Source organism: Carettochelys insculpta, chromosome 31 (genome assembly GCF_033958435.1).
Source record: "Carettochelys insculpta isolate YL-2023 chromosome 31, ASM3395843v1, whole genome shotgun sequence".
Taxonomy (NCBI): domain Eukaryota; kingdom Metazoa; phylum Chordata; order Testudines; family Carettochelyidae; genus Carettochelys; species Carettochelys insculpta.
The window spans coordinates 9,599,812-9,622,679 of NC_134167.1; the positions used below are offsets into that span (position 1 = coordinate 9,599,812).

Sequence of the window (22,868 nt, forward strand, 5' to 3'; positions counted from 1 at the left end):
TGTCACTGGAGAGGACAGAGGGCACAAGACGAGTGAGGGGCAAATGCCATATGTACACATAGTCCTGACAGGTCATGGTTTAACCTGTTACTAAAAACCTTCAATAAGGGGGGATTCCACAACTTCTTTGGTGACCAATTTTCTAGTGCTTACCTGTTGTTACAGTAAGAGTTTCTCCTATATCTAACCTACATCTCCCTTGCCACAAACAAACCAGTTTCATTTTGTCCTACCCTTTGGTGGACCGGTAGATCAATTATTTCCATCTTTTTTATGGCAATTTTGTACGTAGTTGGTAAAGCCAGTGCTGGAATCTGTTTTTCCACCCCAATTTTTAATCTGAGACCGTGAGTTTTACTGACCTAATCAATTTATTAAACTCTGAGGTGCCAGAGGACTGCTTGTTATTTATCAAATACTATGTTTATTAAAACTTTTAGCATATTTGTTGCTGTCCTCTGGACTCTAGTTTCAAATCTTGCTTAGCGTGATGCCCAGTGCTTCAGCTGTGACTTTATCTAGGGATATGAAATCATATTTAATTAGTTTACCAATTTACTGTTAGGTTTAACCACTTAATTTATTAAATGGGGCTGGGACAGAGTGGCTGGGGTGGCTGCTCCTGCCCAACTGGGATGGAGTGGCACCCCTTCTGCGGATAGAAGTTCCTCAGGCGTTGCCGGAGCATCTCTGCCCATGGTGTGGCTGTAGATGGGGGACACTCCAGCATAGCTGGAGCAGCCCCTCTGTGCAGTGGCCCAGCCCAGAATCACCATGTGGCGGGGGGGGTGGCAGCCCAATGGGAGCAGCCCCTGTCCACAGCAAGGGGACCACCCCAGCTGTCTCCTCCCTCCCCAGGGCCACCACAGATGGGAACTGCTCTGGCTGTGCTAGAGTGCCCCTCACCTGCAGTGGCCTGACGGAGCTGGAACAACCCCCTGCCCTGCCCCTCTTGGTTAATCATAACCAGTAAGACCCAGCCTCAAGCATGCTGATCAGAGTGGTACAATCACTTCCTATGCCTATTACGGCATCCCAGAATAACATTTGACTTTTTTGTAGTGCTAATCAGTCTTTACGTCTTAAGTCATTATTCATATAAAACCAGTCAGTGAAACACAACTGGATTCAGAAGACCGATGTAGTTTAATATTCCTAGGGATAAGCCTAGGCTTGTCAGTAAAGTAGTACAGTGGTAGGAATTCTGCTGTCATAAAAAGAAATAAAATAAAATACAGGGAAGTTTAAATATCTACATAGTATAAAAATATTTCAAAATGCTGCAGGAGACAAGTGTCAGGTTAGACAGTTGTTCCAAGCAAGTGGATGAATTCACAGCCTGTTTGGACCTTGTGAAACTGTCATCAGGCAAAGTGCTCACTTAGTTTAGGACTCCCTCTGCGTGGAACCAGGCTGATGGTAGGACATCCTCTTATCACATGCAAAATTTTCTGTGTGTGCTCACCTGCTGTTTCATCTGGGATCACAAAACTCAGGGGATTCCATCCTGGGCTACAAAGACAGAACCTTCCACTCTGCACACCTCTTTCTAGTGTTTGGAGGCCACCTTGGGGAGCTGGGGCTAGCCTCAGTCTATTTTTGTTTTAAGAAAATATGGAGGTCAGAGTGCAGTTGAGCAGCAGCCCATACCCTTGGGTCTGGAATGAGGTCCAAGCCCTACAGGGCATCTACAGACCGGTTTCTCTGCGCACACTTGGGAGTATAGTGCAAGTGTCATAATCTTGCCCTCTCTGAGAGAAGATAGCTTCCAGAATGAGACTTGTGCCCTTTTTGCCATCTGTGCACTCCCCCTTCAGCTGTGGGCTGCACATACTCCTCTGTTAGTCTTTGGGAGGGGGATTCCTTGTGGGGTAAAATTTACTTTTCATGTGCTTATATGATCTGGTGCAAAGGAAATCAAACCCAGTCTCCTACTCTCTAAAGGGGACGGGGGGAGAGAGTACCTAAAAAGTGGATGCCCCTCCTCCCTCTGCTGTGTACCTGCTCCTTACAGGCGAGCGATCAGTGGGCATCTGTTCCCACAGCAACTCCTGTCAGTGTTCTTAGTACCTCCTGTAAGGGAGAGGTGGGGGCAAGATGGCCAAAGCCTAGAGTGATGCATTTTCCTCCTTCATGCCTTCGTGTTGTCTTGAATCCAATCAAGGTAATGAGTCACATTTGTATAGATGCCAGGTGTGTCTTTCTGTCCACAGCCTATTCCCCAGCTGATGATTCCAATCAAGTGCATATGATTATCCTTCACACAGACCAGAGGCCCTCCGGAGTCCCCCTACAAGGAGAAGGCAGGTTAGTAAGAGGTTAATTCACTTTCTTTACTCTGACTGGACTCAGTTTAGATCCTCCATAGACGTGTCCTGCTCCATGTAGTCTTCGGGTGGGGCCTGATCTTTAAAAGTGCCACGGTACAGTCAATGAGTGCTCTCTGAAAAATAGGGCTCTGTTTACTAGGATAACACCCTACACCTCCCTGCAAAACTAGGGAAAGAGTGTGATCTGCCCTATACAAATCAGAGCCTGAAACTTATATGAGCAATCCTTAAGTACAATAATCCTAGGAGAATCTGGTCAGTTCTCTTCTTTTTCTTCCAAACCGTAGAATGGTGGCATTGTAATGCTGTGGCACATAGAGAACATGCTCACTAGGGAAATATGGATGCTGCTATTTAGGGTTTTGTTTCAGGACCTTTGACTGTTTCCACTCCTAGTTCTCATGCTGCAGGACCATATTTTCCTCTTATTCCATTCTGACTTGTGTGGGACAGTGCCCTGTCCTATCACAGATATCCCCTGTGAACACCTCATGTTGTGTTTCTGTAAAGGAAAGTTACAGGAAACCTGCACCAGGTGTGGTTTCCTGCACAGTTATCGGTAACATTTCCTGTAGTTTGGGTTTTCAATGCCCATTGTCCTAGGTTTGTTTTGGTTAAATGTGGTCTCTGCTGAGAAGCTTGCAGCATCACCAAGACAATCGTGCTCCAGAGCCTGCCATAGGCTGATGCAGGGCTGCATTTGCTCTGCTTCATGGGAGCACACTACTTTGTTAGTGGCTGCTTGCTGGAGGAGACATTTAGACACAGAGGTGAGTTTACCTTGCAGGCATCATCCAGTTGCCGGGTGTCTCCCGCACACAGCATGTTCTCAGTGACTGTCTTGTTTCTCAGGTGCTGTGATGTGCAGCGACTAGCTGGAAACAGTCTGACATGCCCTTCCTTCAGCCGCTCCGAGTAGAAAGGAGAAACTGCAAGAGAAGTGGATGTATTTGGTTGAGGGGAGGGGAGGGGAGCAGGAGTTTCTTGTAACTGGATAGATGAAGGAATAGGAAGGGGGCAGAGGGGAGGTACTGACAGTGCAGTCTGGGAGAAGGTAAATCTGGCTTCAGGCTGGGAGGAGGGCCCTGGCATGGGAGCAGATATGAAACCCCCACTCCAATCAGTTCAGATCCCAGTCCTTGGCCCCATGGCAGCAGCTTCAGTCCCTGTGGGTCCTGCTGTCCCCTCCCCACATACACAGAAGAGTTTATGCAAGGGCCAAGCCCTCACATTTTCTATTACTGGAGCAACTACCACCCCTCTGCCTCCACCCAGTTCTGCTGCCCCAGGTGCATCTGGGCTTTTTCAAGTCCCATTCCAGACCTTTAAACAGTGAGAGCAAAGTTTCTAAAGTGGCAGGTACAGAAAAATCTCAAGTCTCTGCTTGTTTGAGTCGCTTTTAAAACAGAGGGGGGTTTTGGGGCATTTGGAAACTACTTCAGATCTAGTGGAAATGGAATACGGCTTCTCTCCACTGGCTTCAGTGTCCTAAGTGACATTGGTTAATAGCCTTCCAAGGTCACAAGCAAGCTGCAAATAATCTCCAGTGGTCCTCTTGGGCAGGAGGAAAAAAAAAAGACAAATCAGGCAAAGCTTTTGTCTGGAAGAATGGTTTGTTAACTGTGTAATGTTAAGGATTGGTGGGAGGAGGGGAAAACTGAGTTCTTCGAAAAGGGTTAGGGATTAGACTTAATGGAATGGAAACCAGATGGACTGTGTGTATACAGGCAGGCTTGATCATACATAACTGTGTAACTAGATAGGAACGTATTATGGCTCTGCTGAACCCTTCTGAACTCAAAGGATAAAGCTGTTGCTTTGGGCGGGGGGTGTTAATATCACAGCCTTTTAAACTGCATTGGGCTGCAACTTGGCAGAATAGTTTCTGGCAAGTATTTTTGTTTTGTTTTGTTTTTTTCCCAGAAAAAAAAAATGTTTGAAATTAAGTTTCACCAAAGGAGGTTTTTTTAAGGATTCGCTTCCTTCACGTTGTCCGTTAACTCTTAAAAGTACACTGATATATGCTTGGAGACTCAAATACCGGCATCAGCAAAGAGAAGCCCTCATCATGTTCTGGGCTCCAGTACACTGGATTGTACACAAGCAGTCTGCCCTTACTTTAGAGGGCATGCCATTTAAGAGACAAGACACAAGAGTAGGACTAACAGGTAATAGGAAGGAGCCAGGGGAGAGAAAGAAGATGGCGGTAAGACAGCTTGTTCCTATCAGCCAACTATTTGCCCATCTAGATGAATAAACACTTAGAAAGAATCTAGCTGTGGTTTAGTTAGCCTCTAAACATCTGTTCCTATGACTGTTTCTCTTGTTTCTGTTCTCTTATTAGCCATCCTACAGATAGCACCACTTTATTCTAGTATGTCATGCTATCTGCAACTGAGCAGTAATCCCTGACAGGGAACCTCTTTCTACATGTAAACTGAGACAAGAACATGCAGAGTTAAGGCTTTCACTGTCCATCTCGCTTATTGGTTGGGCTTGAGATTTGTACATCCTGAGATACTTGCCGCTGGTTGTATGCTTCACACGAGGGAGGCTTGTAACTCGTGTGATCTGAGCTCACTAGAGTGGTACAGGTAAAATTCAGGGGAGAGCAGAATTTGGCCTCAGGTGTGTGGGCTCTGTAATACTCAATTACAGTGTTCAGGGCTCACATGGTTCTTTAAAACAGGAGGTGAGGAACAGGAGCGCCGTGGAGGAATCCCTTACACAGAGTGCATCACCTCCTTACATTCATCGTGCTTGCCGTAGCCAGAGATCTCGCATTCTGTCCAGTCAGGCAGCCGAAGTCCTGGCTCTGGGAGGCAGGCGGGGCGGACAGTGTCTGTTTCACTGGCACACTCTTCTGACTCAGACTTCAGCTGTAACAGAGCTGAAAAGAAAATGCATGAGAACAGGCTTGGGCTGCTGGCCCAGCTTCTGAATATGTGGCTAGAAAAGTTCTTACCGATATCATTGTCATAAATGTCTGGGTCAAATTTGCTATGCAGGATGTATTTCTCCACTTGGAACTGTTGCTCATTCTCCTGAGGGATCATTCGATACGTCCTGCCCAGCACAATCTTTAGCCGGTTGACACTAGGCCTGGACAATGAAAGAATTTTGAGAATATACTAGCTTCAGCTCCAGGGACCCATCCTTTGAAGGGCTCAGCTGTCCTGTGTGAGCTCAGCATTCTCTCATGTAGCATTATTACTCCTTAAAGAGCCAGTCAGTTTGGCTTTATAGTCAGTGGCATCCCTCTCTCCCTCATAGCACAGGCTATTGCATATAGTGGAAAAGCCCTTCTCTCCCCTGAAATTCTGCCCAATGACTCGAACTGCGCCAAGCTCAGTTCTCATTGACCAGATTCATTCTTAGTCTCCTTGAGCTAGCTTATGTCCCACAGACTGTCATCCATGTTCATCCTGACCATCTGTTTTCCCTAGGACTTCTGATCACCCCATAGGCTATCTTCGTACGCTCTCTCAGAACAAACAGAGAATCCTTTCTTAAACTGAGTAACTAGAGTAGCCTGCTAGGTTCCAGATAGGGCCATGTACAATGGGTTAGGCGTCCCCAAGGCTGTGTAGTTAATTTTCTGCAGAAAACATCTTCTGCAGCATCCCTCTTAATCCCCCAGATTTGAGCCTCGCTTCACAGATGCAAGGCTAACCCCCAGGGAATGAAACAAACCAGCAGTCATGTAGCACTTTAAAGACTAACAAAATAATTTATTAGGCGATGAGCTTTCGTGGGTTTTTAAAATTCAGATATGAGGGCAGGGGACTGGACTTGATGACCTCTCGAGGTCCCTTCCAGTCCCAGTATTCTATGATTTTATGATAGTCTTTAAAGTGCCACGGGACTGTTGGTTTCTTTTGTTAGAATACAGGCTAACACAGCTACCTCTCTGTTACTGTTCACAGGGAATGAGAGTCAAGCAGTTGCAGAGATCAATCCCCACTCTTCCTACACTGTAGTTCTTCAGTACAGTCGGCCTAGCCCAAGAGCACAGCTTAACCTTTCTGCCCTATGCTCCTGATGCAGGAGAGTGCCCTGCTAGCTGCACCACTGCTAGCAGGGGACCTATGTGTCTGGTTGAGCAGGTCTGCATCCCCAAGGGTGCTGCTGGGGAGAAGGAGCTTATTCCTCAGCTGGGGAAGTAATGCAGAGAGCTGGTGGTTCTGAAGGGCACGGTTACTTGGACTCCCTGCACATGGGGCAACTTCCGCCCTGGTTCAGTGTCTCCCATGGAAGTGCATGGGATCTCCTTTGCCTCCCATTGCTGCAACAGGGAGGTCCAGTATCTAGTTCCGGCATCAGAGGCACTGATGGCTCTCTGCTCTTACCTCTCCTGGAAACAGTGGGCAGCTGACAGGACCCAGCAGGAGCTGATCAGGATTCCTCCACACAGGAAATGCTCCCCGGTCACGCGACGATACCTGGTATAAATGGCGGCCTGCCATGGGTGGGAGGTGATGTCTGCATAGAGGCCACCTTTAATTCGGAACTGGGCTCCTTTGGGCTGTCGTAGGCCACAGGTGGCTGGGGATGACAAACACAGACACAGCCATTCTGCTATGGCCCTTGTTCTGCTCTCCCCCTCTCACGGGTTAAAAACCCATCCCCTGCTTGGCACCTGCTGCAACAGCCCTGGACACAAGCTGCTGTCAACCTGATTTCTCTTGCCCCTCTGAACGCCTGTCACACAGCGACAGAAGAGAGAGCCAGGAAGCCCTGCTTCTGCCTTCCATTGCACTGCCTCCCTTGCTAGTCTGAAAGACACACCTGCGTGAGAGCCACAGATTGCCCTGCCACAACTGCAGTCCAGCCTTCACCTTACAGAAAGGGGCCTGAGCAGGACAGCGGCAAGGAGCCAAGCAGTGGGGAGTCCAGGAAAGAGAAGACAGAGGAGAGTGAGGGCGGCCCTTACAGCAGACAGGCACGTCGCAGTATTCCCACTTCGCACGGCCTGCCTCCAGCACGTGGCACCAGGGCCTCGAGTCATTGTCAGGGTTTCTGGAACACACAGAAGAGGAGGATGTTTCAGCTGCTCAGACTCCCATTGGGCTGGTAGAGAGGCCAGTGGAAAAAGCTCTGTTTCACAAGAACTATCTGTATCCTTCCAATGTAACTCAGGGACATGGCCACCTCTTGAGCGTCCATTGGAGGACGCCTGAGCTGTACTATGGGGTCACTGCATACTGGGAGTGACATCACAGACAATCATTCTGTGGCCAGGCAGCACATTCCCTGCAGTGCTGTGTCGCTATGTCCTAATTCACGCAACGGGTCAGAGCTGCACCTTTGGGATAACAGGGAAGGGAAGTTCCTTGTAGGATATGTGAAGTAACTCCCTACGTACCGGCAGAAATTGTGACTCCCAAGCCCCAGATGTTGGGCATTGGACTTCTGAGCCGTGTAGAATTTGTTGGCAATGATTTTGGAGTCCCATCTCAGACAGGTCGCACCAGAGCTGGTGGTGCTGTGGCGGCCGCGGTACTCTGTGCCTCTCCCGGAAAAGCAGTCCTCCTTTCCTCCTGCAACAAAAAATCTGCAGGTTAACCAATTCATACCAGCTGCTGATTGGTCCCAGCCTCACCACCTCTGTGGTTTATATAGTGCATGAATTGTTGCCTCCTTTTCCAAGATCTCCTCTCGCTAATAATCACCACAACATCAGTAAGGCTGCTGAAGTCAGTTGCCTTTTCAGCCAGAGGGGTTAGTCATTTACATGTAGTTTGATGTGAGCACCTCAATGCTGCAGCATATGGAAATGTCTGCAAGCCCAGGGAACCACTAAAATCTAGTCTCTGCAGTGGGTATCCTTTCTGGCCCTGCACATACCTTTTAAGCAAGCAGGTGTACTGCAGTATTCCCAGGAGTACTGTCCCCCTTTGTAGACATGGCACCATGGCTTGGAGTCCTCATCTGGGTTCCTGAGAGAGATGGTGATGTTGCATTGGTACAGAGTTAAACACCAAATCCAGCTCTTGCAGTCTAGGGTTGTTATGGGGATGGCAGGAGGAATGGAGAGTTGGTTGTAGATTGCACATGTGCAAAGCTGTTTACATGCAGAGAGCTGTAGGGCTGGGGGTGTTCTGAGGAGGGTGTGGAGAGGCAGGTGCTAGCTAGGTAGATTGGCTCTGGAAAGGGGTTTCAGGTATAGAGGCAAGGATGTGATTACACATACAGCTTGAAGCAGAGTGAAATCCCCCAGAATGTAGCCCCCAGGAAAGAAGGAATGCCCTGACTCCTTATCACAAAGTCATCTTCATAGCACTGTTACGAGGAAACGTGATCATGGGCAGCCTCAACTGATCAGGTGTGATCTTTTAGTTTCTCCTTCATCTGCACATGCAAAGTCTGAGCGACTTAGCTCCAAACTCAAATCCTTTTGTTCATGTGAATGGCCACAGTCGGCACATCCCTTGTACAGAGCATGGTTCCTCCAAAATCCCCAAAGTAAAACAAGGTGACAGCAGCTTTTCAGTCCCATGCCAAGTAACCCACCTGAGAACCATGAGCCTCTCTGTCCCAGTTCCTTCCAAGCAGCTACAGGCCACCACCTGCCAGTGCCAAGAGTCACTTCTCTCCCACAAGTGTTCTCCTGTGGTCCTACATCAGGTCTCCCATCCCCACAGTTACACTCCCGCTCACCCCATCACTAGCAAGTGCTGCCCCTACTCCTGTGAGCTACCCTACCTCCACAGCCTCTTGCTTCTGAGCCCAGCTTGCACTGACCATGCTGGTTCTTCTCATTCGGAGGGATTTCTTCTTCACAAGACTTTCTGCAACTTGGGAAGATGAGGACGAGCTACAGAACCCTATCAACAGTTTAGCTCTGCACTTATTGCTGGCAACTCACAGTCCCTTCTCTGCTTTATGTTTTCCCCTGCTGCTCCATCTGTCTCCTCCTGTTCTCAGGCAACTCTCTCCTGCGGCTTGTAGGCTCAATTGCCTTCTCTTAAACCCTTTTGGGAGGCAGCTGACCAATCGTAGCTGCATTGGACACTGCTTCCTCTTAAAGGGGACAATGACCCCGTGACAGGTCCCTTACACTGCAAACAGCCCTCCTCCATCCCATGCACTGATACTCCCCACTGCATATACAAAGTACCACACCTTCCCTACAATGGCAGCTCTTTAGAGCCTGGATCCCTCTGTGCCCTGCCTCTCACCTGCAATAGTTGTGATTGCCAAGTCCCAGTTGAGCAGCATCTGCTCTTCGTCCATTGTACTTTTTCTGAGCCAAGGCGCTGATATTCCAATTTAAGCACTCGCTCCCACTCTCTGTCACGCTCCACGTCCCCCTGTACGTTACTCCCACATCCTCGTAACATGTGGCTTCGGTATCTGCGCAACAGGAAAGCAAAACAGTACCTTCAAACTGGTCCCATGTGGATTCCGCTTCCCTCCCCATAGCTTCTGAGAGAGGTACCAGAACCACTAGTCCTATATGCCACAATGGGTCAGACCCCCAAGTGTAATAGGCGGTCTTCAGGCCTGAGGCTAGGCAGTGTTTTTCTGCGGTCAGGTCACCAGCACAGGTGTCCTCCCCCAGAGCAGGGGTTGGCAACGAAAAGAGCAAGAAGAGCCTTTTTTTTTTTTTTTGAATTTGGTTAAAAAAAAAAATCAATAATTTAAGAGCCACGATGCCTGTGAATATGAGACGGTCCTAAATTAGTAAAGTTAAACCAGACTCTGTCTAACCCCTACTTAAGAACAGCATACACACCTATCTCACAACACACTGCACATATTAAAGGGGGAGCTATCCAACGTTTTGGGATATCTCGTTTGCTATTTAGACATGAATTGTTTGTCGTTGGGCTTTTAGATGTTCACCAAAATACTGAAAATAATCAGGAGGGGCTGTTTTACTTTGCAATTATAGTGTGGGGAGCCAAGAAGAAGTCCTTAAAGAGCTGCATGTGGCTCCAGAGCCACAGGTTTCAGACCCTTGCCCCAGATGCAGCCTAAGATCCCCTGTAGTATTATCTTTGCAATAAATAGAGATAGCAGAGCTCTACTCTGCAGCAACCTGTGAGTAGCTCTTCCCACAGCTCTGTGTAGCCAAACCCTTCCAATTCCCCCAGCCATGTGCAGCTGGGCTCACTGCACACGCACTCACCTATTTCACACTGCTTCCCCGAGAAGCCTTGATGGCACTGGCAGATGAAGAGCTGAGGGGAATAGAGTGCCTGTTTACACTGACCCCCATTGTAACACTTCTGGTCAGCACAGCCTGTCAAGCAAATGCAAGCGAGTAAACCTCGTTAGATTCCATGTCAGCAGGCAGCCATGACCATCTCCCTGCCTGAGAAACAGGTATGGCCCCAAAAGTAAATAAATACTTTGCTTTAGTTTTCACGAAGGGTGCTGCTATGGAACGTGAATAAATTCAGTTCAGCTGATGGAAGTGAGTGCCTAGAAATTACATTTGAGGTGAAAGGAAAACTTAAATAGGTTAGTGTGCTCATACTGGGGGGGGACCCGCTAATTTCCATCCCAGAACATGGAAAGAATGGGCACATGAGACTTCTAATCTAGTAGCCAGGATTTTGAATGAATCTCTCTCTTTGGGGATAGTGCCATATGATAGAGAATACTTAACATCATACCCTTGAACCTGTTTAATCTGGCAACCTTGGGAAATGGGCTCTGCCGGATTATGGAATTTTCCACACCATGGGTGTTTGCCATAATGAAGGGTAAACAAGGCCTATTCCAAAACCTTTTTGTTTTGTACAAACCATTATAGATGGCTGCACATATGCAACATGTCATAAAATAGATCAGATTTACTGTGATTAAGCTGTTATTTTGCTTTCATTATCATATATAGGTAATGAAGCAGAAAACCACTAGTCGTACAGTACAGTGCTCTGCTATTGCTCATGTTTACAAGTTAAATTGATGCTGGGCAGTACAATATACACATGTATGTGTACTTTTTTTGCAGTTGCACTGTATTTAAACTTTTGGTTTTATTATGATTATGGCGCTTCTGGCATGCAGGGGTCCGTACCTTGGGTGTTTCTGGGCCACAGACACCCGGATTAAGGAGATTCAAGTGTTCTTATATTTAAGGAAGGGGGAAGAAAAGTGATTGTTATTCTGACCTCATTAGTATGCAAGACTGGAGAACAAATTGTGAAGGAAAGAATAAATTACATTCAGGGGGCACCGTAAAAGGGATGTAATGTAAGATGGTTTTACCAAAGGTAGGTTATGCCAAACTAACCTGATTTCCTCCTTTGAAAAACTAACTGATTTTTTTTAGGTAAGGGAAGTGCAATAAATGTAATATACTTGTACTTCAGTACATTGTTTGACAAGGTGCTGCATGGGAAACTGAGTTAAATCAGGGAAGATGGGGATCAGTACAGTACAAGCATTGTAAGGTAGTGGCTAAGGAATGGGCTAATGGGGAGAAGGCAGTGGGTGAATTATCGTATCAAGGGAGTGACCAGTGGAATTCCTCCAGGATTGGTCTAGAGATGCATCTTATTCAATACTTTCATTAGTAACCTTGGCACAAAACTTGGGCATGTATTAAGGAAATTTACTGATGATCCTTCTTCCCAAGTTTGTATTGCGAGGAGGATCAGAATATGCTGAAAGATCTGGATGATCTTGAAGACCCTGGAGTGATGCAAATGGGATGAAATTCAACTGCACAAAGTAAGCAGATCTGGAAAGAATTTCTGCTACGAGCTGGGAGCTCGTCAGTTGGAGATGGCAGCTGAGGAGCGAGACCTGGGCATGGGGGACCCTCACAGGATGACTATGGTCTGCCAGGAGGATGCAGCTGTGGAAAAAGGCTAATTCAGTCCAAGGCTGTATCAAGCAAGGAATTTTCAATAGAGAAAAGTACTAATGCCATTGTACAAGTTATCCTTGTAAGACCTTGTTTGGCGCACTGTGTAACTATGCTGGTCATCCATGTTCAAGAAAGATGAATTCAAACTGGAACTGATGCAGAGAAGAGCTACGAGGATGATCAGGGGAATGGAGGCCTGTCTTAGGAGACTAGAAGGACTTGATTTGTTTAGCAAAAAGAAGGCGAAAAGGGGCTGTGATTATTCTGCACAAAAATATCAAAAAGGGGGTGACTAATTACTTTAAATAGCTCTTCCCCCTCTCAGGTAAAGGGCACATAAACAAATAGATATAAACCAGTCATGAACAAAGAAGAGTGGGAAATTAGATTGTTCCTAACCATCTGAAGGATGTGGTTCTGGACAAGCCTGCCAACAGGAGTTATGGGGCAAACGACTTACTTAGTTGTAGCAGAGAGTTGGACAAATTTCTGAGTCTGATGGGGTTAGAGACATTCCATCCATAGGATGAAGTGGGGCAACTGCCCTGGGCCCTGCACTTTGCGGGTACATGGAAGCACAGGGCCAGTGGTAGCCTAGGAGGCTAGCAGGGGCTGGGCCTGGGCCTGCACTCACTGGTGGTATTGGGAAGTGGAGTGACCTGGCCCCAGCCCACTCCCAGCGTCACCCAGGGGTGAGGGGTGGGCGGGGAAGAGGGCACAGCAGAGACAGGATGGGAGCAGGGCCTGGGTTCTGCTGGGGAGCTGTCCTGAGTTCTGCAGCCCCTAGCGATGGCCTTGCGTGGGGTTGGTTGTGAAGGAAGGGGCAAGGTGCAGAGTCTGGGGGCTCAATTCCAGTTTGTCTTGCATTCCTAGAACCTCATATTTCAGCTGGCAACTGCACGGGGTCAGGAAGAGACTCCCCACTCTCCCCCATCCCCATTTTTTTAAATCCCCTTTTCTACAGCAAGGGAAGGACCATGAACAGAATGAGCCAGGGCTCTGAGGTGGCACCACCCAGTCTTCATATCTGCTAGACTGGCTGGCTCCTGCTTGCATGCACTGGGTCTTGGATGGAAAGGAATCCCCTCCCACCAACAGTCTAGCTGGAAACTTAGGTTTTTTGGCTTTCCTCTGAGCATGGGTCACTTGCCAGGATTACGTGGGGGTGTCTGACTTAATTATTTCTCTGCCACTGCAGGGGCCGGAGCTACTTTGGTTCCTCTTGTTCTCCCGCCATGGCATGTAACAGTGTATTCTCCTCTGGGTGGAGCACTCTGCTCTAACTGCAAGTGCTGGAGGGCATTGCTATCTGTGCTTTACAGGTTGGACTAGATGATCTGTTGATCCCTTTTGGCCATAAACTTGATGATCCGTGACCTCCCCAGTCTGCCCCCTTACTGCCTATTCCCCTCTGGCATGTGGCCTGATGTGCCCTTTTTCCTGCCTCTGGTGCAGCTTGTACTCACCCCCAGGACCCATTTCCTCCATCTTCCCCACTCACCCTCTGGCCAAGTCTGCACTCTTGTTCCTTCTTCTCAATGAGTAGAGACATCCTAGTGTGTCCATGTAAGCCCCAGCTTGTCTGTGCCCAAGCATCGGAGTTCCCCCTTCTGCCTAAGAGGGCTGAACGCTGGAAGTGCTGGTGTTCCCCTTTCCCTTCCCAGCAGCTGCTCCGTACTCACGTCTGACAGGCACGCTGTGGCACCAGCTCCAGCCATTGTCACACGCGCAGTATTCTACTCTGCCTCTTGCCAGGCGTAGCCAGGTCTCTCTCTGCTGGTAAATCTGTTGGGATGGCTGGTCAGTGCAAGTGGCTGCAATTGGAGATGGGAAACTGTTCTGAGTATCAGGCAAACAGGGCTGCCTGACCATAGAGGCTCTGCTCCGCTCCCCACCCTGAACAGCAGGAATCTCCCCTCTCCTCCCTTCCCAGGCCAGAGCTGCAGTGTCCCTCTCCCTGCTGACTGTAGAATTCTGTGCTCCACCAGCCCCCATGTGTGTGAGTGTGTGCAGGACAGGGGGAGATCTTCCTCGTTTTCTGAATTGTGTAAGATATTACGGTAGGGGCTCAACATTCACGAGGGATTCCGTGTTGAGAACCCTGCGAATGTTGAATTTCACATATATGGGGGGTTCAGAGCCCCAGGGATGCCGTGGATGCCAGTGCTCCTGCCCGGGGACCTAGGGGAAGCAGCAGCTGCCTGGAGGCCTGGGAAGCAGCATCTGATGGTGCTCTTCACCCCAGAGCACCAGGAAGCGGCTGCTCATGGCGGCTCACAAATACTTGAATTCGTGAACCTTAGGTTTGCGAAAGTTGAGACCCTACTGTACCACATGCTGGCGTGTTCCCCATAGCTTTCCTGGCTAAATCCGTCAGCACAGCCTGTGCGAATGTGCACAGTCGGAACACAAGCCTGGCCCTCGTTTCACTTCCTCAGCACAAGCCTGCTTTGTCTTGCCCAGCCTGAGTTAGAATGGGTGTTGTCTTCCCTCCTTACGTTTCGATCTGGCTCCCCGTCTGAGGCGCACACGGAGCTCCTGCAAGCAGAGAAAGAGGAAGTTCGAGTGGCTGCTGTCTTCGAGATTAAATGATCGAGTGCTCCCAAAATCTGGATTCCTTTCCCAGGCCACACGAGGCAGGAGAGTTCTGACACGCACTCCCACCCTTCCCAGTGTGGCATTTCTGGTACTGTGGGCATGCCTGATACGCAGCTATAACAGTCCAGGATGGGAAGGACCTGACGCAAACTAGTGCATGCACATGGGACTTCACATTAAGGATTCTTCCAGTTGCACCAAATTTACATGTGCTCCCACCCTGCTCTACTTCTGTATAAATGCCAGACATGAACATCAAGCCCAGGAGGGAAAACCAAATGTTTCCATTAAATTATATGGAACACAAATATTTTGACAAAGAGAAGCTCTTTAAACTGGTTCCAAGCAACATGAAGCAGCACAAATGGGTGAATAGCAGAGCGGCTTGCTAATGAGGAAAGACTAAGCTAAGAATATTAGAATTCTGGGTCTGAGGTTGTGAGGCCTGGGGTATGGGAACCCTCGGCATAAATTCAAAGACTCAGCTGTAAATGAGGACAGGACAGTATGAGTTGGACTGATGTGGGGGAAATCAAGCAAAAGTTGAATATGCAGGAGCTTTTGCTAACAGTGAAAGGTATCTGGCTGTGGACATTTGCTAGAAGAGGCCCACTTCTTGATACAATCAAAACTGCCGAGGATAATGCAGTGCAGAGAACAATTGCAGCCAGGACCCAGAGCTGAACTTTGAGACCCTTTTAAGGCGATTCTGTCTCCGACTTCTAGAACTCTAACTCTGCCCCTTTTCAGGCTAGGACCTACCAGGGATCTCCCAGAGAGCTTATTGTTCTCTTACCTGGCACTGCAGAGTGGTGATGGCTATCATCACCAAGTAGGGACACAGGAGTTTCCCTTCCATTCTCTGTTTTATTCCAGAGCGTTCTTCAAACCTCAAAATCTAAAAAGACCAAAGAGAAAAGGTGAGCAAGGAGCGTGCAGGGTGAGCTGAGGCTGATGCCAAAGCAAACAAGGGCTTTCACCCACACAGCTCCCATTAATTTCCAGAGGGAAGGGGGCTTTCAGGGAATGGCTCTATCCTGGAGTTGGCTTTGCTTTTAGTTTGAGAGTCTAAGAGCCTTGGTGTAACGTGGAAGGGCCCCTGGCAGTCTGGAACCAGACACCTCCCACCTCTTAAAGTCGCGATGGGTGGGCAAGAGGGAGGAGCAGAGAAGGGTATCCAGGGGTTGCAGACCTGAGAGTAAAGCTGCTGTTGCTCCCAAGTTATGACTGACTGATCCCCCTGCCGCCATTTTCTCCAGGCCACTTCAAGCGTGGTCACCTCCCATAGTAAAGGCAGAAGCAAAGTTCCAAGGTTTGGCCCTAAGCAGTGCCTGTCTGGCATTACTTGGGGGATGACAAGGGCAAGAGGCAGGTCCAACTCTCTTCTCCACAGGCAGTGGGAATCCAAGAGCGCTCAGAGGCTGCAGAGAGCTCTGGACTCATGCCAAAGAAGCTGTGACTCCCAGATTCGTCTAATAAGACAGAATATATCTGCTCAAGAGAAGCCTAAAAGGAGCATCTGAACGAGGAGGAGCCTCTAGGTTAGATGGTCGGCTCTCAGGGCCCAAGGGATGCCTGCGCCGAGCATGATCTTGATAGTGGCAGTCTAAAGCAGTGCTCCACAATCGGGGGGGCTGTGGCACACTCACAAAGAGGCACTTAGTGTGCCTCAGGGCCATGCACTGGAATTGCCATCCTTCACTCTGTGCACTGCTTGGCGGGAGAAGTGTGTGGTGGTGGCAGCAGCTCTGGGGCAGCAATGGAGGCAGCTCTGGGGCTGGGGCAGCAGTTCTGGTGAGTCACTGGCATCAAGTTAGACTGGGGAGGACTGAGGGGTTGGGTTACAGTGGGGAGATGGCGGTGCCTGGCTCTGGGGAGGAGGAGGGGGATGGGATTAGAGGTGTTGGGTGTGCTGTGAAATTATAACAAGTACTAAAGTGTGCCACAAGGTGCTAGAGGTTGCTGACCCCTGGTCTGTAGCAAGTCCCAAGGCTGTGTGAGAGAGCTCGCCGGTGGAATTAGTACATTTTTTGTATGGACTCAGAAGCATGACCACTCCCATCCTTATCACTCCCCCGACCTCCCATGCACTCACTCAATGCTGCCTGCTGGTGGGTCACTTAACGCAAGGTGAGGAAAAGGCTGAAGGGCCTACTAGGTGCCTGAGGGGAATGGAGAGCGCTAATGAATTTAAAGCAACAGATCTGTTTTTCAGTATTTTACTCTCCACCCCCTATATGAGCTGAACTTCATATCCACTGTCTCCCTGCCCCTCTTGCAGGCTGTTGAAAGTAGGTTAGTTGGCTAGGATACTAATTTGTGGTCTGGCACTGCATCCCGCTTGTTCAAGCTGGCATTTCTCTCCTTGACTCACTTCCCTGTAGTCAAAACAGCCTCTCATGGCCTTTAATCTCCCTTAGACAAAGGTCCAACCCAGCCCTTATGAGAAATCTTTACATCTTCTGTCCCCCACAGCAGTAACCTTGGGAAACAGTCTGTTTCTGCACAGTTCATTACGCATCTGATTGAGAGAAGAATGGGCTTAGACCTCTGCCTGCATCCCTCTACTGCAATGAATACATTAATTTCCTTCTCTCCTTCCCCTGTCATCTTTCTTTCTGGTAGTGAATTCCTGAGAGCTGCCCTGATCATTATTCTTCGCAGCAGGAAAACCCAGACTCCGAGCTCAGTAATCTTGTGTGTTCCCTGCCTCTCTACCAAGCAGCATTTTCAGCCTCCTTCAGTGACAGACTTAATAGCAGCAACATGAGCTCTGACCTCTCTAGCTCTACTCTGCTGTGGCTTCTCTGCCATCTCTCCCAGTATCCCCTCCCCCAGTCTGCTCAGAAACACAGGAGAGACAGGCCAGCTTCCTTCATTCTAGCAGAGGGTGACTTAGAGGTTTGAGGTGCTTGCTGGAGGCAGGAGAGAACTCCCATGAGCACCCCACATCTATCAAATTATAACAAGTTATCACACAACTTCCATCCTGAGCAAACTCAAGCATCTTTAAATGTAAAATTCTCCAGACCACACCAATAACAGCTATTTCTGCCCTCTGTGGACACAGGCACAGTTCTTACCGGAGGTGGAAAAAGTGCCAAAAAGCTATTTGAGTAAAAGTGCAGCTGCTTGGGGAGGTTGTGGGGGATGTACTTAAGTACAAGTTACCAGTGTCCCTCTAGAAAACCACACACACACCACATCTAAATTATATTCAAGTATCTAGAAGGGAAAGCAGCTGCACTCTTACTCAAGTAACTTTTAGGGTACTTTTTCCACCTCTGGTTCTTACCCTAGCCCAAGCAGAACACCCTGGAATAAGAAGCACAGGGTGAGGGGCCCTTTAAGGAGGTCTCTTCTCCACAGGGGCAGAGCAACCTGGTCTCTTAGCACTACTTTCATCTTTGTGACCATTCCCTGCAAATACTTCCCTTCAGTTGTCTTAGTAACTTTGTAGCAATAATAGGAGATGAGGGAACCAAGGCGAGACAGGAAGCTCTTGCCATTCATGGTTCACAGTTCCACTTATTCATGGTTCATCGAGCTGCGCCGTCCCAAGCACATGATTCAGCCTGCTCACCCTTTCTCCGAGCTCCCTCACAACCACATTAAGACCACTAAAGGAACAGCCAGCTTCAATCATGGCACCCAAAAGTGAGTGATATAGACTGTGGTCAACAGGCCAAGAAGGGAAAACTGGTGATGATAAGCCAGAAAAGTCAAATTACTGGATAAGCTGGCAAGTGGTCACACTGTGGCCTCACTAGCTACACTGTATGGCAAGACTAAGCAGCTTCCCATCACAAATGTTCCTTGGTGAACCCACCCCTATTAACCCTTCCCTCCTCGGGGAACAATGATTTCCAGACACTCAGTTCAAAGAACTGTTAAGGTTGAAGTTGACTTTTAGTACTGATTAAGTTATCTTTGTGTTCTAGTTTGGTTGTTATTTACTGCTTTGAAGTTAACCTTGCTTGTTGACTGTTAAACAGCAGGCAATAAAACAGACCTACACACACTCTCTCCTGGTATTCCCGGTTTTCACCATTCGCGCCTTTCTCTGCCACCTAACCCCTGCAAATGGCGAGGCCTTCCTCTATAAGCAATATCCTGCAAAACCTGATCTTCAGCGCATGCGTTTAACAACTAGAGGGGTAAATTAGTCTTATTTTTAGAGAAATGCTGCTGCATTCAAGAATTTGTAATAAACCTGACTTGTCTCAGCAGGCATCATGCTGAGATAAGAAAAGGTCTCCAAATGGATGTTGAGGACAGGTGGCACAACAGAGGTTACGTTATCGAGGAAGGTAGATCAGCGTTAATATACAGTTCACAGGGAGTCCACTCGGAGCAAAATAGCCCTAAACAGCACTCCACATTTATGAGCCAGGGATGTTAAGCTCCTTATGATCCGGCATAACACAGGCTAGTGAATTTCACCAAGTGTTTGCAGCATTAAAAAAAAAAGAAGCGCAGAAATATTTTCCAATCAGGCAGTGATGCTCAGGAATGTAAACTCTAAATGTGACATAAGCCTCTGACGTCCTCAAGAACAGTGTAGAAACTAGCAGCTCAGTCTTTCTTACCCTAAAATCACAAGCTTGTTGATCAAATTGAGTGCCTGTTTATTACCCAGAAGTCCTCAGACCACTGCCCGAAAGCAGGGCTATGCTATGACTTCCTTGAATTCTTGCAGATGCTGCAGTATATCGCACCAATGTCACTCTTGCCAGCCAGAGCAAGGCTGCACTTCCTCTTAAAGCTGCACCTGAGAATGCAGGTTCTTTGAGCTGAAACTTCATTAAAAGAAAATAGATTTTACTCCTCTTAAAGAAGAATCTCTGACATAATCCTCCAGCCAGTATCTGTCTGTGGAAGAGAATGTCTGACCCCTTCCTTCTGAGGAAATAAGGATTCCCTGGAATAAGCCAGCCGTGGCCAAGTCCAAATTTCCTGTAGCAGAACAAAGTACTGGAGCTAACCCGGAGTGTCACCTGGCAGGAGGCCAGCTGGGTAGAATCAGGTGGAAATGGAGTTTGTTATTGGGGTGGGGGGAAGGGAAACAGATATTTTTATATCCTGATAAGTTTTATATTAAAATCTTGGAGACTGGTATGAAAGGAGAATCCTCCGTTTAAAAACACCAGAGCTGCTTAAAGTAAGAATTAAATATAAAACAAATTGTGCCTCAGTCACATTTAGCTTTTTAGTCAGATTTTAAAGACACTTTTGTTTCCTGTACACTCTAGCAGTGCTGAGTGGCAGTCAGTGTTCCTGCTAATTTTTTCCCATCCATGGGCAGAATTAATGTTATGCACACTATGGCACGTGCAGATGTGCATTACCCATAGAAACACATGCTGCTGATTGTCTGGGAGGCACCTGAATCTCTCCTGGGGAGTCACACAGCCAGCAGCCCGCATCCTTGAATTTTCTTTGTATCAGATGATGCTTCCTGTATCTTATGGCTGTCATCTGGTTCCTTTTATTCCAATAACCCTTACTGTTCCTCTCGGGTCAGCATCTCTCCAGTACAGAGATGAGCGCCTAGTCCCTGATCTGTTACTGGAGCAGATCTGATGTCCAGTGTGCTTGGAAGGCTGATGGCTGACGTTTGCCAGATGTATGTAGTTAGTTTTATGCCTGCCCTCGGCTGTGCCTTGCCCAATCAGCATTCTGAACGATAAGCCCTTTCTAGCAAAGCCCATGGATTTCTGCACATACGAGAATGTTTACAGAGAGAGAAGCAGAGACCTTCTAGCTGTAGTGTTTTTTTTTTGTTTTTTTTTGCCTAGCTGCCAAGGGCCTAGTTAGACCTGTTGCAGTTGGAGTCAGTGCAGAGGTTAAAGGGCTACACTTTCAGGGCATGTCTTCACTGCATCTGTGAGCAAGCCTCCAGCCTGGGCCCGCAGATGTGGTAACAAGGTTCATGCCAACATTCTAAATATAGTTGTTTAGACAGCTTGGGCTCTCAAGTGACCTCTTCTCCCCTCCATCAGGATTCAGAGCCCAAGCTAAAACCCAAGCCATAGTGTCTACACAGCTATTTTAGTATGAGTCAGTGAATCCAGACTGGGCAGCTCACTCACTCCCAGATACAGTGTAGTGTAGACACAACCTTCCCAAGTGCAAACCACTGCCCAACACCCCGTGAGCTGGGGAGCATGTAACTAATTGTATCTGCTTCATGCCACCCCCAGAACCACAGACCTGGATGCTGGTGCAAATACCCAATGATGCCTTGTGCTAAACAAAGCTGGGGAGCAGTTCTGGAGTGAGTTAGTAGTACGTAACTCCTCACTGATCCAGAAACAGCATGGCAGACACCTCAGACACAGGCATACTCGCAACTTCACATCTTCAATGTTAGTGATTTAAGCATCACAACTCTCCTTGGCAATAGGTAAATTAGTGTCTCTCCCACTCTGAAGGTGGGGAAAGGTAGACCCACGGAGGCAGGGTGACTCAGCCAAGGTCATGCCAGCAGTCCGTCAGAGATTAAAAGTCAGGAGTCTTCATGCCCAGTTCTGTAATCTTCTTATTCGAGCCCATTGTCTTGGCTCTGAATTTGGGCTGGGGTACGTTTGCCATTTGTGCAGGCGTAACTGCCAACAGACAGACTTGAACCTGGGCGTGTAGCTCTACAGTGTGAGCTAAAAGCCAGCTGGCTCTCAGCTCAGGCTGTAAAGGAGACGCATTCTTTCGCTGTGTAAGTGGTCGAGGTGCCACTGCCTGGGACAGTGACCCACACCCAGTAGGTGTGCGGGTTACACTGACACGTCTCTAAGCTGTATAGCTGTGATCACAGGAGCATAAAGCTCTGAGCCTCACTGGCTTTCTCTCCCCTCTGCTGCCTGCTGAGAGGGGTTGTAGTGCCCCATTCTGTACTGATCTGTGTGGTGCCCGATTTCTTAGTATTTCATCCTGTCTGTCCCCCTACAGAGCCATGGCACTGATATTTCTATTGTATGCCATTCTCTTCAATATCTCAGAAATATGCCCTCCCTTGACACCTTGGAAGCCTGATTTCCCCTTTGGCAATTGTTCTGAAGATTGGCTAAAGCTATTTCCAGATCTGAAGAAGCGGGTCTGCCCCATGCAAGCTCATCACCTAATAAATTGTCTTATTAGTCTTTAAAGTGCTACCTGACTGCTGGTTTGTTTTGCTAGAGCGTCGGTTGCATTTGGGAAGAGGAAGGAGCCTAGAGAGCCCTCTGCAGCCTTTCCATCATCCCTACGAAGACAGGAACCCTGACGAGAACCATGCAGTCTGACTCCATTGCAGTCCCTCTCCCAAACAGGACAAAGGGTAATTCCACAGCCGGCACGCTGAGTCTCTAGTTGCTATGGGAAGATTTGTTACAGCTGTTCTTTTTCTTGGCAGTATTCTTTTCTTTCACTCTGTGCAGGGGGCCCTGCCCAAGTGCAGTGCTGTGCTGGGACCAACAGTCCCTTAGCTGCTCCATTTCCTCCTGCTTGTGTTAACAAGGGGAGAACTGGGAAGCCCCCTCTCTCTCCAACTTCACAATGCTCCCCAGAGGCTGCAAAGAAACAACTAAGGGAGATGCCACATTCCAAAGCACCGCCTATCAAGTTGCACGTTCCTGTTTAATTAATGAGCATCAGGAGTGCGACCTTACTTATCCCTGCTCTTCTCTGACTGCAGTGCTAAGCTATTTGGGGGAGGGGAAAATCTGCACAGAGACAGGTGCAGAATGACACATACCTTCACTTCTCCTCTTCTGTATTCTGCTGATGGTTTCCTTTCAGTGCAGCCTGGATGTGCTTGGAATATGTCTAAGCTCTGAGCTCTCCAACAGCTCCAGTGTCCTCCTTAAAATGCCAGTCCAGGAGGTGGAGACTTTACAGGGGGGTGGGTGGGACTTTTTTCACCCGGAGGAAAAGATACACAGCCGTGGCTGTGCTGTGATGAAGTCAGGATGGGCTGGGCTAGTTTTTTCCAAAGATGAGGGGGAGGAAGTGCCTGATGAAGTCAGTAAAGACATCCTGGCTCTCATCCAATCAGGATTATTCATGGTCCTGATCAGAAAGCAGCCGGTGACTCCACAGCTGCTCTCTTGGTATCATTGCTTTTTCCTTTGACCCTTTTG

The 22,868-nt window shown here is 48.3% G+C and overlaps 1 protein-coding gene across 1 annotated transcript; it reads right to left on the bottom strand.

Moving 5' to 3' along the window:
- Positions 1–1,127: 1,127 nt before the first annotated feature.
- On the bottom strand, positions 1,128–22,617 carry PLAT (plasminogen activator, tissue type). Its single transcript, XM_074981875.1, has 14 exons — positions 22,484–22,617; positions 15,551–15,652; positions 14,655–14,694; positions 13,839–13,970; positions 10,465–10,578; positions 9,512–9,686; positions 8,178–8,269; positions 7,696–7,870; positions 7,264–7,349; positions 6,680–6,875; positions 5,296–5,432; positions 5,080–5,220; positions 3,111–3,259; positions 1,128–2,290 (listed from the first exon to the last, which is right to left on the bottom strand). Exons 2-14 carry the CDS (start codon positions 15,611–15,613, stop codon positions 2,132–2,134), a joined length of 1,659 nt encoding a protein of 552 aa, XP_074837976.1. The 5' UTR covers positions 15,614–15,652; positions 22,484–22,617; the 3' UTR covers positions 1,128–2,131.
- Positions 22,618–22,868: the final 251 nt, after the last annotated feature.